This window comes from Micromys minutus (genome assembly GCF_963924665.1).
Source record: "Micromys minutus genome assembly, chromosome: 30".
Lineage (NCBI taxonomy): Eukaryota > Metazoa > Chordata > Mammalia > Rodentia > Muridae > Micromys > Micromys minutus.
In genome coordinates this window covers 28,523,214-28,539,082 of record NC_137965.1, presented here as the reverse complement: position 1 = coordinate 28,539,082, position 15,869 = coordinate 28,523,214, and the positions used below count along the sequence as shown (strand labels likewise).

At 37.1% G+C, this 15,869-nt stretch overlaps 1 protein-coding gene across 1 annotated transcript; it reads left to right on the top strand.

Annotated features, from left to right (window-relative positions):
• Nucleotides 1-697: 697 nt before the first annotated feature.
• On the top strand, nt 698-13,810 carry LOC308439737 (NACHT, LRR and PYD domains-containing protein 4F-like; the record flags this gene model as incomplete). Its single annotated transcript, XM_080941682.1, has 4 exons — nt 698-974; nt 10,666-12,268; nt 13,064-13,222; nt 13,645-13,810. 4 exons carry the CDS (start codon nt 698-700, stop codon nt 13,808-13,810), a joined length of 2,205 nt encoding a protein of 734 aa, XP_080797808.1.
• Between the last annotated feature and the right edge of the window lie 2,059 nt (nt 13,811-15,869).

The following is a 15,869-nucleotide window of genomic DNA, read 5'->3' as shown; positions in this document are numbered from 1 at the left end:
TGTTTTCATAGTGTCCTTGACCCCTCTGGCTTCTACCCTCCTCCTTTCCCTCTTCTGAGGGGTTACTGTGCCTTGATCTATTGTTTGACTGTGTTCTCTGAATCTGCCCCTCTGAGTTGCTAAATGATGCCTCTGAACACTATTAAGACATGTAGCAATCTAAAAGAATAGCAGAAAATAATTACGGATCATTTCCTTGACTTTTTCTTTTCTTTTATATCTTTCAACTTTTTTCCATTTTTTTTTTTTTTTTTTTTTTTTTTTTTTTTTTTTTTTTTTTGTTGTTGTTGGTTTGGTCAGTTGCTTTTGTTTTCTAGTAGTGTTTAGATCTGTCCTTTATGTCTGTGATGGCCAGCTTCTGGTTCCTGATCATTAACACAGTAGAATATATGGGTTCCCTCTCATGATGTGGGTCTCAAGTTGGACCAGTCATTTGTTGCCCATTTCCACAAATTATGCATCAACATTGTCCCAGCACAACTCGCAGGTAGCACATATTATAGCTGAAGCTTGGATGTCAGCACACACTACTTCCTATGAAAGTGCTGAGCACCTGGCTTTTAACCCTAAACTTGTGAAGCAAACACTTTACCAACTCCACTCTACCATCTACCCAGCCATTTGCAATTCTCCTTTTTAACTCAGCTACTTGCCTGGTTTTTCTCACAGATCCAGTATCTATCTTCCTGAAGACAAGATGGCATCTTGCAGTTCAGATTTTGGTCTTATGTGGTACTTGAGAAAACTAAATAAAAAAGAATTCAGGAAGTTTAGGGACTTCCTCATACAAGAGATTCTGGAGTTGAAGCTGAAACAGATTTCTTGGACAGAAGTGAAGAAAGCATCTCAGCAAGATCTTGCCAACATACTTCTGAAATGTTATGGGAAGAATCAAGCCTTGGATCTGACCTTCAGAATCCTCCAAAAGATCAATAGGAAAGATCTCATTGAGAAAGCAACAGGAGAGATTGCTGGTGAGTTGGTCAACGCTGCTTTACAGAGAGTGAGGTTCCTGATAAAGTTTTGATAACTGTTCTTACCCAGATGCCATAGGGCCAGCAGGCTTCATGGGACATTATTTTTCTTGAGGAAAGAATCAACTTCATGTAGACATGTTAGATCTAGGCTGTGTAATCCAATATTTTTTGTATTATATCCTAACCTAGATAGTTAAACTTTTCTACAAGACATTGATAATATTCCCCTCAAATAAAACCCAAAGAATTAATCTTAGAGTGAAATGGGAGCCGTGTGAATTTGGACTAGCATGAACATAAAACATCTGCAGTAAATTATATTTATGCGGTCTAGAAAGATAGCTCAATTTACAAGGTACTAGCTATGAAAAGAGGAGAATCTTTGTATCTAAGCAAACATAAACACATGGTAGCAATCTGCTCATTGGGCTTTGTTCTAAACTAACTGAAAAACAAAATGTCTGAAAAAATTACATGAGAAGGTGGTACTTGAAAGATGGTTCAGTGGTTAAGAACAAGTGCTTTTACAGAGGACCTCTGAACCTACACATTCTAGTCCAACGCAATCTGTATCTGGAGTTTATGGTATCCAATGCCTTCTTTTATTCAGTGAGAGTATATACACATCTGCTGTTCATACCTGCATGTAAACAAAACGCATGTAATCACCAAATTTTTTTAAATTACCTTTTTTTTAATTGAACAACTTTATTTTAAAAAACAAAGATAAATGTACAGTTTTAAGCATTTTTTTCATGAAAGTATACAAATACGTTTTTGTCAGTACTCTGATTTTTTTAAAGGTTTGATACTATGCATTAAGATCTTAATAGTTACAATGATCATAAAGTACATATAAAACAGGATGTAACCTGGAAATAGTCAAAGTTTTCTTGGTATGTAAATATTATGCATAATGGTTTTTCATTTTCATTTTTTTTTGGCCTTTATTTTTTCTTGAACTTCATATGGTCTGTGAATGTCTCTGGGGTGTTCAGAGCTTTCTGGGGTTAGTATACGATTATCAGTGACTGCATATTATGTCTGCTCTTTTGTGACTGGGTTACTTTACTCAGAATGATATTCTCTAGATACATCCATTTTCCTAGGAATTTCATAGTCATTGTTTCTGATAGCTGAGTAGTACTCCATTGTGTAAATATACCACAATTTTTGTATCCATTCATCTACTTAAGGACATCTGGGTTCATTCTAGCTTCTGGCTATTATAAATAGGGCTGCTGAGAACATTGTGGTAACATGTGTCTCTGTTGTATGTTGGAGAATCTTTAGGGTATATGCCCAGAAGTGGAATAACTGGGTCTTCAGCTAGTATTATGTCCAATTTTCTGAGTAATCACCAGACTGATTTCCAAAGTGGTTGTACCAGTTTACAACCCCACCAACACTGAAGAAGTGTTCCTCTGTCTCCACAACCTCGCCAGAATCTGCTGTCATATGAATTTTTGATCTTAGACATTCTTGTTAGTGTGAGGGGAAATCTCAGTGTTGTTTTGATTTGCATTTCCCTGATGGCTAATGATGTCAAACACTTCCTTAGATGTTTCTCAGCCACTCGATATTCCTCAATTTAAAATTTCTGTTTAGCTCTGTATACCATTTTTTAATATGGTTGTTTGATTCTCTGGTGTCCATCTTCTTGAGTTCTTTGTATACCTTGGATATTAGGCCTTGGTCAGATGAGGGTTTGGTAAAGATCTTTTCATAATCTGTTGACTGCATTTTTGTTTTCTTGACAGTGTCCTTAGCCTTACAGAAACTTTGCAAACTCATTAAGTCCCATTTGTCAATCTTTGACCTTAGAGCACTAGCCATTTGGTGTTTTGTTCAGAAAATTTCTCCTGTGCCTATGTGTTCAAAGGTTTTCCCTTCTTTCTCTTCTAATACTGTCAGAGTACCTGGTTTAATGTGGAGATCTTTGATCCACTTGACCTTGAGCTCTTTACAAGGAGATAAGAAAGGGTCTATTTTCATTCTTCTACATGGTGAATGCCATTTGGACTCACACCATTTTTTGAAGAGGTTATCCTTTTTCCATTGACTGTTTATAGCTCCTTTGTCAAATATCAAGTGACCATAGATGTGAGGGCTCATTTCTGGATCTTCTATTCTATTCCATTGATCTACATACCTATCTCTGTACCAGTACCATACAGTTTTTAGCACAATTGCCTTGAATTATAGCTTGAGATCACAGATAGTGATTTCTGCAGATGTTTTCTTGTTATTGAGGATGGATTTCACTATTCTAGGTCTTTTGTTATACCAGATAAAATTGAACATTGCTCTTTTCAACACTGTGAAGAATTGGGTTGGAATTTTGATGGGGATTGCATTGAATCTGTAGATTGCTTTTGGTAAGATGGTCATTTTTACAGTGTTAATCCTTCCAATCCAGGTGCATGGGAGATCTTTCCATTTGCTGAGATCTTCCTCGATTTCCTTCTTTAGAGATTTGTAGTTCTTGTGATACAGGTCCTTCACTTGTTTAGTTAGTCACACCAAGGTATTTCATATTGTTTTTGACTATTGTGAAGGGTATCTTTTCCCTAATTTTTTCTCTGCATGTTCGTCCTTTGAGTAGAGGAAAGCTACTGATTTGTTTGTGTTAATTTTATATCCAGCCACTTTCCTGAACTTGTTTATCAGCTGTAGAAGTTGTCTGATAGAATTTTTTGAGTCACTTAGTACACTATCATGTCATTTGCAAACAGTAATGGTTTTACTTCTACCTTTCCAATATGTGTCCCTTTGATTTCCTTTTGGTGTCTAATTGCTCTGGCCAGGACTTCCAGTACTATGTTAAATAGGTAGGGGGAGAGAGGACAGCCTTGTCTTGTCCCTGATTTTAGTAGGATTGCTTCAAGTTTTTCACCATTAAGTTTGATGTTTGCTATTGGTTTGCTGTATATTGCTTTTATTATGTGTAGGTATGAGCCTTGGATTCCTGTTCTAAGACTTTTAAAATTAAGCGGTGTTGGATTTAGTCAAATGCTTTTTCAGCATCTAGAGAGATGACCATGTGGTTTTTTTCTTTGAGTTTGATTATATGGTGGATTACATTGATGGATTTCCATATATTAAACCATCTCTGCATCCCAGGGATGAAGCCTACTTGATCACAGTGAATGATCATTTTGATGTGTTCTTGGATTCAGCTTACTAAAATTTTTTGAGTATTTTTGTATCGATGTTCATAAGTGAGATTGGTCTGAAGTTCTTTCCTTGTAGGGTCTTTGTGTGGTTTAGGACCGAGGATTATTGTGGCCTCGAAAAATGAGTTAGGTAGTGTTCCATCTAATTCTATTTGGAGTAATAATTTGGAGAGTATTTATATTAGGTCTTCAATAAATATCTCATAAAATAATGCACTGAACCCATCTGGACTTGGCTTTTTTTTTTTTTTTTTTTTTTTTTTTTTTTGGTTGATAAGCTTTTGATGACTGACTGCTTCTGTTTCTTTAGGTGTTATGGGATTATTTAGATACTTTACCTGGTCCTTGTTTAACTTTAGTATCTGGTATCTGTCAAGGAATTCATCCATTTCCTACAAATTTTCCAGCTTTGTTGACAATAGGCTTTTGTAGTAGGATCTGATGATTTCTTGAATTTCCTCAGTTTCGGTTCTTATACCTCATTTTCATTTCTGATTTTGTTAATTTGGATACTCTCTCTTTGCCTTTTAGTTAGTCTAGCTAATGGTTTATCAATCTTAATTTTTTCAAAGAACCAACTCTTGGTCTTGTTCATTCTTTGAATGGTTCTTTATGTTTCTCTTTGGTCAATTTCTGCTATAAGTTTATTTCTTGCCTTCTACTCCTCTTTGGTGTATCTGCTTCCTTTGTTCTAGAGCTTTCAACTGTACTATCAAGTTGCTAGTGTATGCTCTCTGCAGTTTCTCTTTGCAAGCGCTCAGAGCTATGAGTTTTCCTCTCAATACTGCTTCATTGCATCCCCTAGATTTGGGTATGTTGTGTTTTAGTTTTCATTAAATTCTAGAAAGTTCTTAATTTCTTTATTTATTTCTTCTTTGACCATGGTATTGTTTAATAAAGCATTGCTTAGTTTCTATGTGTATGTGGGTTTTTTGTTGTCTTCCTTATTGTTAAAGACGAGCCTTAGACCATGGTGATCTGATAGGATGCATGGGAATATTTCAATCTTCTTATATCTATTGAGGCTTTTTTTTTTTGACTGATTATATGGTCAGTTTTGAAGAAGGTGCCATGAGGTGCTGAGAGAAGGTGTATTTCTTTGTTTTAGGGTGAAATGTTCTGTTGATGTCTATTAATTCCAATTGGTTCTTAACCTCTGCTAGTTTTATTTTTTCCTTATTCAGATTCTGTTTCTATTATCTGTCCATTGATGAAAGTGAGGTGTTGAGATCTCAGACTATTATTGTGTGGAGTCCAATGTATTTTTGAGCTTTAGTAGTGTTTCTTTTATGAACATGTGTGCTCTAGTATTTGGAGCATATATGTTAAGGATTGAGAGTTCCTCTTGACAAATTATCCATGTAATGAGTAAAAAGTGTCCTTCCTTATCTTTTTGATAACTTTTGGTTGAAAATCTACTTTATTCGATATTAGAATGGCCACTCCAGCTTGCTTCTTGGGGCCATTTGCTTGGAAGGTTTTTTCCCAACCTTTTACTCTGAGATAATGTCTGTTTTTGTCTCTGAGATTAGTTTCCTGTATGCAGCAAAATACTGGATTCTGTTTATGTATCCAGTCTGATAGCCTATGTCTTTTTATGGGGGAATTGAGTCCATTTATGTTAACAGACATTAAGGAATAGTGGTTGCTGTTTCCTTCTATTTTTGCTTTTTGAGGTAGAATTGTGCCTGTGTGTCTTTCTTCTTTTGGTCTTCTTGCTGAGGTATTTTCTTGTTTTTACTAGGATGTAGTTTCCCTCCTTGTATTGAGATTTCCACCTATAATTCTTTGTAGATCTGGGTTTGTGGTCAGCTATTGTTTAAATTTAGTTTTGTCTTGGAATATCTTGGTCTTTTCATCTATGGTGATTAAGAATTTGCTGTGTGTTCTCTTAGGGTCTGCATGATGTCTGTCCAGGCTCTTCTAGCTTTTATAGTCTCTGTTGAGAAGTTGTGTGTGATTCTGATTGGTCTGCCTCTATATGTTACCTGACCTTTTTCCCTTACTGCTTTTAGTATTCTTTCTTTGCTTTGTGCACTTGATGTTTTGACTATTATGTGTCTGTAAGAATTTATTTTCTGGTCCAACCTCTTTTGAGTTCTATAGGCATGTTTTATTCTCATGTTCATCTCATTCTTAAGGGTAGGGAAGTTTTCTTCTATGATTTTGTTGAAGATATTTACTGTACCTCTTATTTGATATTCTCCCTCTTCTATTCCTATTATCCTTAGGATTGGTCTTCTCATTGTGTCCTGGATGTCCTGGACATTTTGGGTTAGGAGCTTTTTGTTTCTTGTATCTTCTTTGGCTGTTTTGTCTATGTTTACAATGTTGTCTTCTGCCCCCATGATTCTCTCTTCCATCTCTTGTAATCTATTGGAAATGCTTGCTTCTGTGACTCCTGATTTCTTTTTTAGGGGTTCTACCTCTAGGGTTATCTCTTTTAGTGTTTTCTTTATTGTTACCATTTCTGTTTTTAAATTCTTTCTTCCATTCCTTCATCTCTTTGGTTCTGTTTTCCTCTAGTTCTTTGATTTGAGTGTTTTTCTTGTTTCCTCTTTAAAAGCTTCTATTTCTTTATGCTTTTCCTCCCGTTCTTGTTTAAGGATCTCTATTATCATCTTGAGGTATGATTCAGGTCTGAGTCTTCCTTTTCTGGAGTGTTTCACATTCTGCTGTTTGCTATGATGGAAGAGCTGGGTTCTGGTGTTGCCAGGTTGTCTTGGTTTTCCTGGGGTAAATTCTTTCACTTTACTCTTGCCAACTTGTTTGTGATTATACATGGTCTTGTCAAAGATTGGTTTCTGTCTCTCCCATGTACCTGGCCTGTGTCCCTGGATGTCTGCTGTTCATGGTGGCAGATGGCCTGAGTGCCTTTTCTAAATAATAACCTTTTAAAAGCAGAGAGCAGCTGAAGAAGACACCCAATATGAACCTCTGGTCTCCACATGCATATACATTGTACTTCTCACCCACTTTTCCTCCCATATGGGGCAAAGAACTGTGAAGAATATCCTGATTCTGAATTCTGATTGAGATAAGTGAAGCTCCAGGGAACCTAAGGGAGGGCAGGAGCTTCCTATGCTCCTGGGAAATCAGACCCCTTTCATGCTGGTACAGCTCCTCACATCTCCCTTTCGAGAGGTTTGCCTTAAATTTCTTCTCTGCAGGTGAGTATGTGACCATGCATCATGTAGGCTCAAAACAGAATCAGGGCCACATCCCCAAATATGTAAATGAGGTATTCCCAAGGCTTCCTGCCAAGCCAATAGGAACCACCTGTTGTTAGACTCTGAACCATCCCAAAAGTGTATATATGAGGCCTGTCTAAAATTAAAGGGGGCAGTGCAAGAATTACTCACATAGACTGAGAGCTTCAGTCATAAGAACTGTAACACTGTCACAGCCCCACACTCCCACATACATGTCATGTGTGTATTTGAAACAGCTATGCAATACAGTGTGAAATAAAATTCTTCAGTCTTTGTTGTTGCTTTAACAAGCAAATGCTTATAACAGAAAAGCCATGATTTATACGTACAATGATCGTAAAAGTCTAATATTTATTTATCCTGGTATACAGTACCATAAATGCTTTCAGGTTTAATTCAGTTCTTTGTCCTTGTCATTTCAAGCCTGGATGTACATTTTCTTATTACATTTTTTTTTCCTAAGCTCATTCTGCTTGGGATTCATTGATAAACTTAGATTTGTGGCTATAATATATTCTTTACATTTACATTTACAGTCTATATTTTTTGAAAGATTCTTTGTGCTTTTCTTTCTATACCACCTTCTTCTGGGATTCTAGTTGCACATATTAAATCTTTACCTCATGATCAAACATATGAGAACAGTTAGTGGCTATATGTATGTGAGAGTGCCTGAATGCATGTATGTCCCTCATGTCCTTGGAGGCTGGGAGAAGACATCGGATCTTTTGGTACTGGACCTACAGATGGTGGCTGCTACCATGGAAAAGCTTGAACTAAACACAGGTCTTCTGGGTGCTTCTCATCACTGAGCCATCTCTTGAGCCTCATGTGTTAGACCTTAATATAATGTCTTGTGCATATTTCTATGTATCTTTCCTGTGAGCTTTAGGCTGAATTTTGTTCTTAACTCTCCTTAGGTTCTTCATTCTGTGTTCTGCTTTTTCTCATCAGTAACAAAATCAGCTTGTTGGCTTCTTTAGATTTTTCTTACATTTATTTTTTTGTATGTACACATATACACACTGCATCTATCATAGTGCACAAATGGAAATCAGAGATCAACTTCTGAGACTTGATTCTGCATCTGTTATTTGGCTGTCAAGGATCAAACTTAGGTCCTTAGGCCTGATGAAATATGCCCTAAAAGAACTTACTAGATCCCATTTGTTGATTGTTAAATTTAGTTAAGACGTTTATAAGAAGTTATACAATTTGTTTTAATTTTTCTGAATTTCTCTTGATTGCCTAACCTCCCTTTTATTTTTTATTAAGCACCTTTTAAAACTTAAATGGGTATACTTGAAATACAATGTGATTCCATATTGAGAAGGTGTGCATGTGTGTGCACCATTGTGCTTTGCTGACAGTATCCCCCACTGTGATTCACTTTACTTTTTTCCCTCCCCCAGTTCTCTTTGGAGTCCTTAACAGCCTTTTGTTTTGTTTTGTTTCCATAGTATATGTATGTAAGGTTGTTTATGTGGAAAATTTCCAAGATATCTTTTGAAAGATTATGCACGCGTGTGTGTGTGTGTGTGTGTGTGTGTGTGTGTGTGTGTGTGTGTGTGTCTGTTTGTGTCCAGTTATCGCAAAGGCGAGGCTTTCTGGAACTGAGTAATAGGCAATATGAGCCACCTGATGTGTGTCCTGGAAACCATTTTCTGGACTTATTCCAGAGTACCCAGTGATCTTAACTCCTGAGCCATCTCTTCAGTCCCATTATTTTATATTTTTAATGGCACTGTGATGGGGCCTGTTTTCAGTAATATATAGTCAATATCCTATTGATAGGAATACCATTTTTCATTTTTGTGCTGTCATGTAAACCATGTGTAATTTCACTGTTATGTGTGTAGGTCTGGAATATGGGTTAACAGACACTAATTTTTGATCTTGTGGAAGTGATGCAGTGTACCACACCTGCTTTGTGTTTTTGCTGTCCTAGTAGAGCAGCTGTGTACTGCACAGGTTTTATTTGGTCCAGAGTATTATCTATGAAAGCCATGCTTTTGGTTTTAAATGAGCATAGTTATTAAGTACATAGCAAGACAAAGTAAATAGAAACTAGCAAATGATAGAAATAAATACTAGGTAGTTACTTAGGTGGATAGATAGATAGATAGATAGATAGATAGATAGACAGACAGACAGACAGACATGTAGATAGTTGGGTGATAGGTAGATAGACAGATGCATACATTACATACATATATAATACATACATACCTGCATTTATAATATATAAATAATACATACATACATACATAAATACATACATACATACATACATACATACATACATACATACATACTTAGGCAGATACATAGATAGTAAAATATCATCAAATTTGTCCCTCAAAATTTCTGGTAGAAATTGATTGTGTAATCCTCTTTAAGGCAGCCAACTGTAGTTCCCATGCAGTGAAGAGAGTATCCTCTGAAATTATATTCCCAATTTAAAAAAAATAATAATAATGGTAAGAAGTTACAATGTCAAATCAGGCCCTCATACATTAAAAAACTGTGCTCTAACAACATACAACAGAAACCAGAGAAGAAAAGTGGAGCTAGTTAGAGCTCCTGATAGAGCTGTCTCTCCATGTCTGAATTTCCCACAATTCTAGTGCTTATTTCTTTTCCCACTGCAGGTAATTTTATATCATGGTACATACAATCATAAAATCTCCTATAAATGGTTCATAATCTAGCTGAACTCAAGAGCATGATACCTTTACCCTTTAACCTTTTTGTTCTCTACTGTTTCTGTTGCAGAGTTGGGAGTCAGTCTATTTTCAAATAAGAACCTGAGGAGGTACTTGGCTAGACATACTTGTATCTGAAATGAGGAAAAGGGACAACCCCATGTCACATGATAGCTTCTGCAACACTAGTTGACAGATTAACAGTGTAACGTTTTTGACACAAACAGAACTTTGTGTTTTTGAAACACACAGTTTTGCAACTGTTTTCCAGGGAGAGTGAAAATCTTCTCATAAAACAAGCATTTTTCTGGACCCACAGCTTACAAACTCCTAAAATCATATGAGGGTGGAATAAGTAATTCAGTGGTTAAGGGCATGTCTCACTTTTGCAAAGTACCTGTGTTCAATTCCCAGTTCCTATGTGGTATTGCTCATGGACAATAAAGCCATCTCTGGGTGGATTTTAACACCTCTGACTTCTACAAAATCCCACTTCACATTATTAAAAACTATTAAAGGTACAGTCTGAGAATTAATCTATTGAACTCAGACAATATATAAGCGAATGTCTAATTTAACTTTTGATATGTTGTAGAGTCTTCCCATGTTGGACTCAGTGACTCAGAAAACCCAAAGATATATCAAGATAATTTGAAGAAGAAGCTGACCCATCGTCAATCCAAAATTTTCAATATCAATATTCAAGATTTCTTTAAGGAAACATATACTCAGGATGATTGTGATACTTTTGAGAACCTTCTTATATCAAAGGGACCTGAAAAGAAGCCACACATGGTATTTCTGAAAGGAATGGCTGGACTTGGCAAGACACTGATGTTGAAGAATTTAATGCTGGCCTGGACAAAAGGCCTCGTGTTTCAAAACAAATTCTCTTATATTTTTTACTTCTGCTGTCAAGATGTAAAGCAGATGAAGACAGCTAGCCTAGCTGAACTGATCTCCAGAGAGTGGCCCCATCCCTCAGCTCCTATAGAGCAGATCCTATCCCAACCTGAGAAAATTTTATTTATCATTGACAACATGGAAATGATGGAATGGGATTTCATCAAACAGGAGTGGGAGCTGTGTGATAACTGCATGGAGAAGCAGCCAGTGAATATAGTGCTAAGCAGTTTGCTCAGGAGGAAGATGCTCCCTGAATCCTCTTTCCTCATCTCTGCTACCCCAGAGACTTTTGAGAAAATGGAGGACAGGATTAAGTGCACAGATGTAAGAACAGCAACTGCATGCGGTGAGAGAGAGATTCAGATATTATTCAATAGAGTATTCCAAGATGGGAACAAAGCACAAGAGGCCTTCAGTTTACTGAGAAAAAATGAGCAGCTCCTCACTTTATGTCAGGCCCCTTTGCTCTGCTGGATGGTGGCTACTTGTCTAAAAAAGGAGATAGAGATGGGGGGAGACCCAGTCTCCATCTGCAGACGCACCACCTCCCTCTACACCACTCACATCTACAATTCGTTCATTCCCAAAGGTGCCCAATATCCAAGTAAGAAAAGCCAAGAGCAGCTGCAGAGCTTATGTTCTCTGGCTGCTGAGGGCATGTGGACTGACACCTTTGTGTTTAGTGAGGAGGCTCTCAGGAAAAACGGGATCACGGACTCTGACATCCCCACACTATTAGACATTGGAATGCTTGGAAAAATCAGAGAATCTGAAAATTCTTACATCTTCCTCCACCCGTCTGTCCAGGAGGCCTGTGCTGCCATCTTTTATCTGCTAAAGAGCCATGGGGACCATCCTTGTCAGGATGTTAGAAGTGTACAAGCACTCTTTCTTATGTTTTTAAATAAAGTAAAAACACAGTGGATTTTTTTGGGATCTTTCATCTTTGGCCTTTTACACAAATCGGAACAACAAAAGCTAGAGGTGTTTTTTGGCCGCCAGTTGTCCCAGGAAATACAGTGTAAGTTATATCAGTGCATGGAAACAGTAAATGGAAATGCAAAACTTCAAGAACAGATAGACGGTATCAAATTGTTTTCCTGTCTGTTTGAGATGGAAGATGAAGCCTTCTTATTGAAAGCAATGAATTGCATGCAACAGATTAACTTTGTGGCTAAGAATTATTCTGATTTTATTGTTGCTGCCTATTGCTTGAAATACTGTTTTACACTGAAGAAACTATCCATTTCAACCCTAAATGTCATGAATGAAGAATTACATAAGAGGTACATGTCAGTCCTCTATCTTTTCAGTACAATTTTTCCAAATCTCACCCTGTGTAGTTATGCTTTATAGAGACATTTTCAAAACTCACCCCTACTGGTTGTTCAGTGGTAAGTGGTTTTGACTCAGTGGCTCTGGAACCCTATCTTGTTTTTTTGTTTGTCTTCATTCTAAAACTACCTCAGTTATCTATAAGGCAAGATTGTTCAACTTCAACATTGCCAAGCCTTCTGGGTTATGTTTTGCTGTTGTGGAAGTGAGAAGGTTAGGTGAAAGCCCCAGACAAGCCTTGTCCCAAATGAATAGAATTCTCAGAATCCTCTGGCCCTTTCCCAATAGAAATTATTAACTGTATCTTTACATTCACACTATAACAGCTAGAAGTCCACAGACTTTTCCAGTTGGCTGAGAACTGCAAATATGAAAGGGCCTTAGGTGGCTACCCTTACCCTGTATGGGGAGTCAGTTTGTGATATTTATGTGCTGTGAATGTCTTGACATAACTTTTTGTAAATGAGTAGAATATGAAAGCTATGACAGCTTTTATAATCTATTAATTTGTGGGTATGAATGTTTTTGCTAAACATGTACGCATGTACAATCAGTGCCCATGGAAGATCGAAGAGGTGTGAGATAACCTTGGAATTGGAGTTACAGACAATTGTGAGCCACCACATTGGTGCTAGAAACTGGCCTCTGGTGTTCGTCAAGAAGAGTAAATGCTCTTAATCACTGAGGCATCTCTTCTTCCCCTTGAATTAACTTTCTAACAATAGAATATATTTTTTTCTTCTCTGTTACAGGGAACAGTTATTTATCTGTTGGAATGAGATGTGCTCTGTGTTTATAAGGAATAAAGACATCCAAGCTCTTCAAATAAAAGACACTGATTTAAATGAGCCAGGCTTACGGATCTTGTATGACTCTCTGAAGTACCCCAGCTTCACTCTTAAGAAACTTGTGTAAGTTAAAAGTAAATTTAGATTTAGTCATATCAATGAAGTAACAGAGTTGCCTTCCCACCATCTCTCAGCTAACTGCATAAATGAAGGCTTATATTCTGAAGTGGAAGTTTTACTGTCTTGTTACCTCTAATGTCTATTGCTGACCTTTCTTCATTGAGGCAAAGATTTTAGGATGATGAAAGCATGTGCAGGACTCTGCTTTTTAGATGCCAGTAGCTTCATCATATGACAGCCAACCTTGCCTTAATATGTTTTATAGAGTTCCACATGGAAGAGAAAAAATTCCCAGTTTGAGAAATAGTGAGCTGGTATTGGGTTACAAAATTAAAGTTACATGGTCAGTGTGGGATAGAGGATCTTATCAAAGACAAGTTCTTGGGCTGAATGAAAATTGATTGATACTTTTTCTTGTTCTGCAGGGCAAATAATGTGTACTTCTTTAGTGATGATATGTTTTTTGAGTTGATTCAGAACTGCAGTTTGCAATACTTGGACCTCAGCTGCTCAGTTCTGTCCACGAGTAAAGTGAAAGTATTGTGTGATGTCTTGAATCAAGCAACGTGCAACATAGAAAATCTTGTGTAAGTCTTTGTGTTCTCTTAGCTCACTGACACCCCTCAAATGAGGCATCTTAATTTTGATCTATCTTTCTCTGACAAAAGTGCTTGAACTAGGCAATGATAGAAAACCTATCTTTTACTGCATTCAGAATTTTAGCTCATAAGCCATTACTGTGGGATTCCATGGAAGCACAAAATTGGAAACATAGCCACATCACTTGCACTGTCAAAAGCAAAGGGTAGTAGATTGATTAACATGTGATAGTGCTCAACTAACTATCTTCACTCCTATGTAGCACAAGGTGCTGATTCCGAAGGCATGGTGCCGTCCAGGGTGGGTGAGACATACTATCTCAGTTTAAGAAATTCCTCATAAACCTGACCCATAAACCTGCGTATTCCCCATCTAGAGAACTCATCATTGAGAATCCCTTTCTATGTGATTTTAGATTGTGCCAAGTTGACATTTAAACCATCACAGGACAACAATTATTAATTTGTACACTCTTGTCCTATTTTTTTTTTACATTCATGGACAGACTTATTTAGGAGCTGATCACAGCTACTCAATGAGATGGATCAGTGGATTAAGGCACTTTCTGCCAACTCCACAACCTGAGTTCTATCCCAGGACTCACATGAAGAAAGAAGCAACTTCTACAAGTTGTCTTCTTTTGTTCCACATTCATCACATTGTTTTTTGCATGCTATAGCATATATACTTTAACATGCAACACAATATAAATAAATAAATGTATAAAACTGATAATATTTTTAAACTCTGGTTGTTATGATAATTTTTTGCTCTCCCAGAGGACCACAGTTCAAATCCTCAGCCCCCACCTATCTGTAACTCTAGTTCCCGAGGATCTTATACTTTCTGGTATCTACTGGCATGAGTTATACATGTGGTACACAGACATATGCAGGGAAAACACACCCATGTGAAATGAAACAAGTAAGTCTAATTTAAATTTTACTTAAATTGAACTGACTGTGGAACGTGAAAGTTAATTTTTAGATGAGTACATCCAGTTTGGAAACCATGGCGTCAGTTCAGATTTCATAGCTTCTGACCTGCCTTAGAACTCTGAACTCTCACTGACAAGTGTAAGGTCTATGGTAACAGGACTATATTTGCTGAAAGATGGGTGCTTCCTAAACCTTATTCATGCCAGGTACTCATACCCGAAAAGTTAAAATTCTGACTGACTTATAAGCTGATTGAGAAACCCATGGCTATTGATTATATCTAGATGGATCTCAGATATTTTTGGTGGTACAAATTTGATTCCATGGGATGCCATGTGCTTCACATATAAAGTTCAGTGATAGACAGGGATCTGGTATTAGAAGCAAGAATAGTGGTTCCTGGTTTGCAGGTAGTGACAGAAAGGGGGGCAGGTGGAAATGAATATGGAGTAATGTGATTTTTATGTACAGTTTTATTCTTTTTTGACCCTGGACATTGTTATTCTGCATGGTTCTATGATAACTATGCTTTTGTTTTGCAATGATTGTTTATTTTGCTGTCCAGCAAAATAAATAAGAGTAGGAGAAAGTAGCCACAAATAGCTAGTAAATTGTCTAACACATCATTAGAAGAGTCTCAAATAGTCTAGTGAGAAAGAAAACTAAAGAGGACATCATATTAGAGACTGCAGGCATCCAGCAGAAATGGAATCAGGAAACTTCACTGAAGCAGTCAGAGGAAATCCTGATCTCCTGATCAGAGATGAAGAACAGGGTGTATATTTATGGCCCCAAGTAAAAGAAGAAACAATAGCAGATAGGTAATATCCACAAGTATCATGAGTAAGAAAGGTGCTTCAGATCATCTAGCAGAATAATGGGGAAATCCTGATTCAGCCTTGCTGGAGTTCCCCATTGAGATTTCTAGGTAGAATGGAGCATTCTTTCCACCCATGAGTTCCTTCTCTTCTGTGATGTATTCAATTATCATGTTATGGCACAAACAATGGTAACTTCTGCAGTTGGTACCGGCTTACCATACAGCCATTCTCAGGAACTTAGGCTGTGCTGTGTGACCTTTATCTCTACTCCTTATTACAGATCCAGATGGG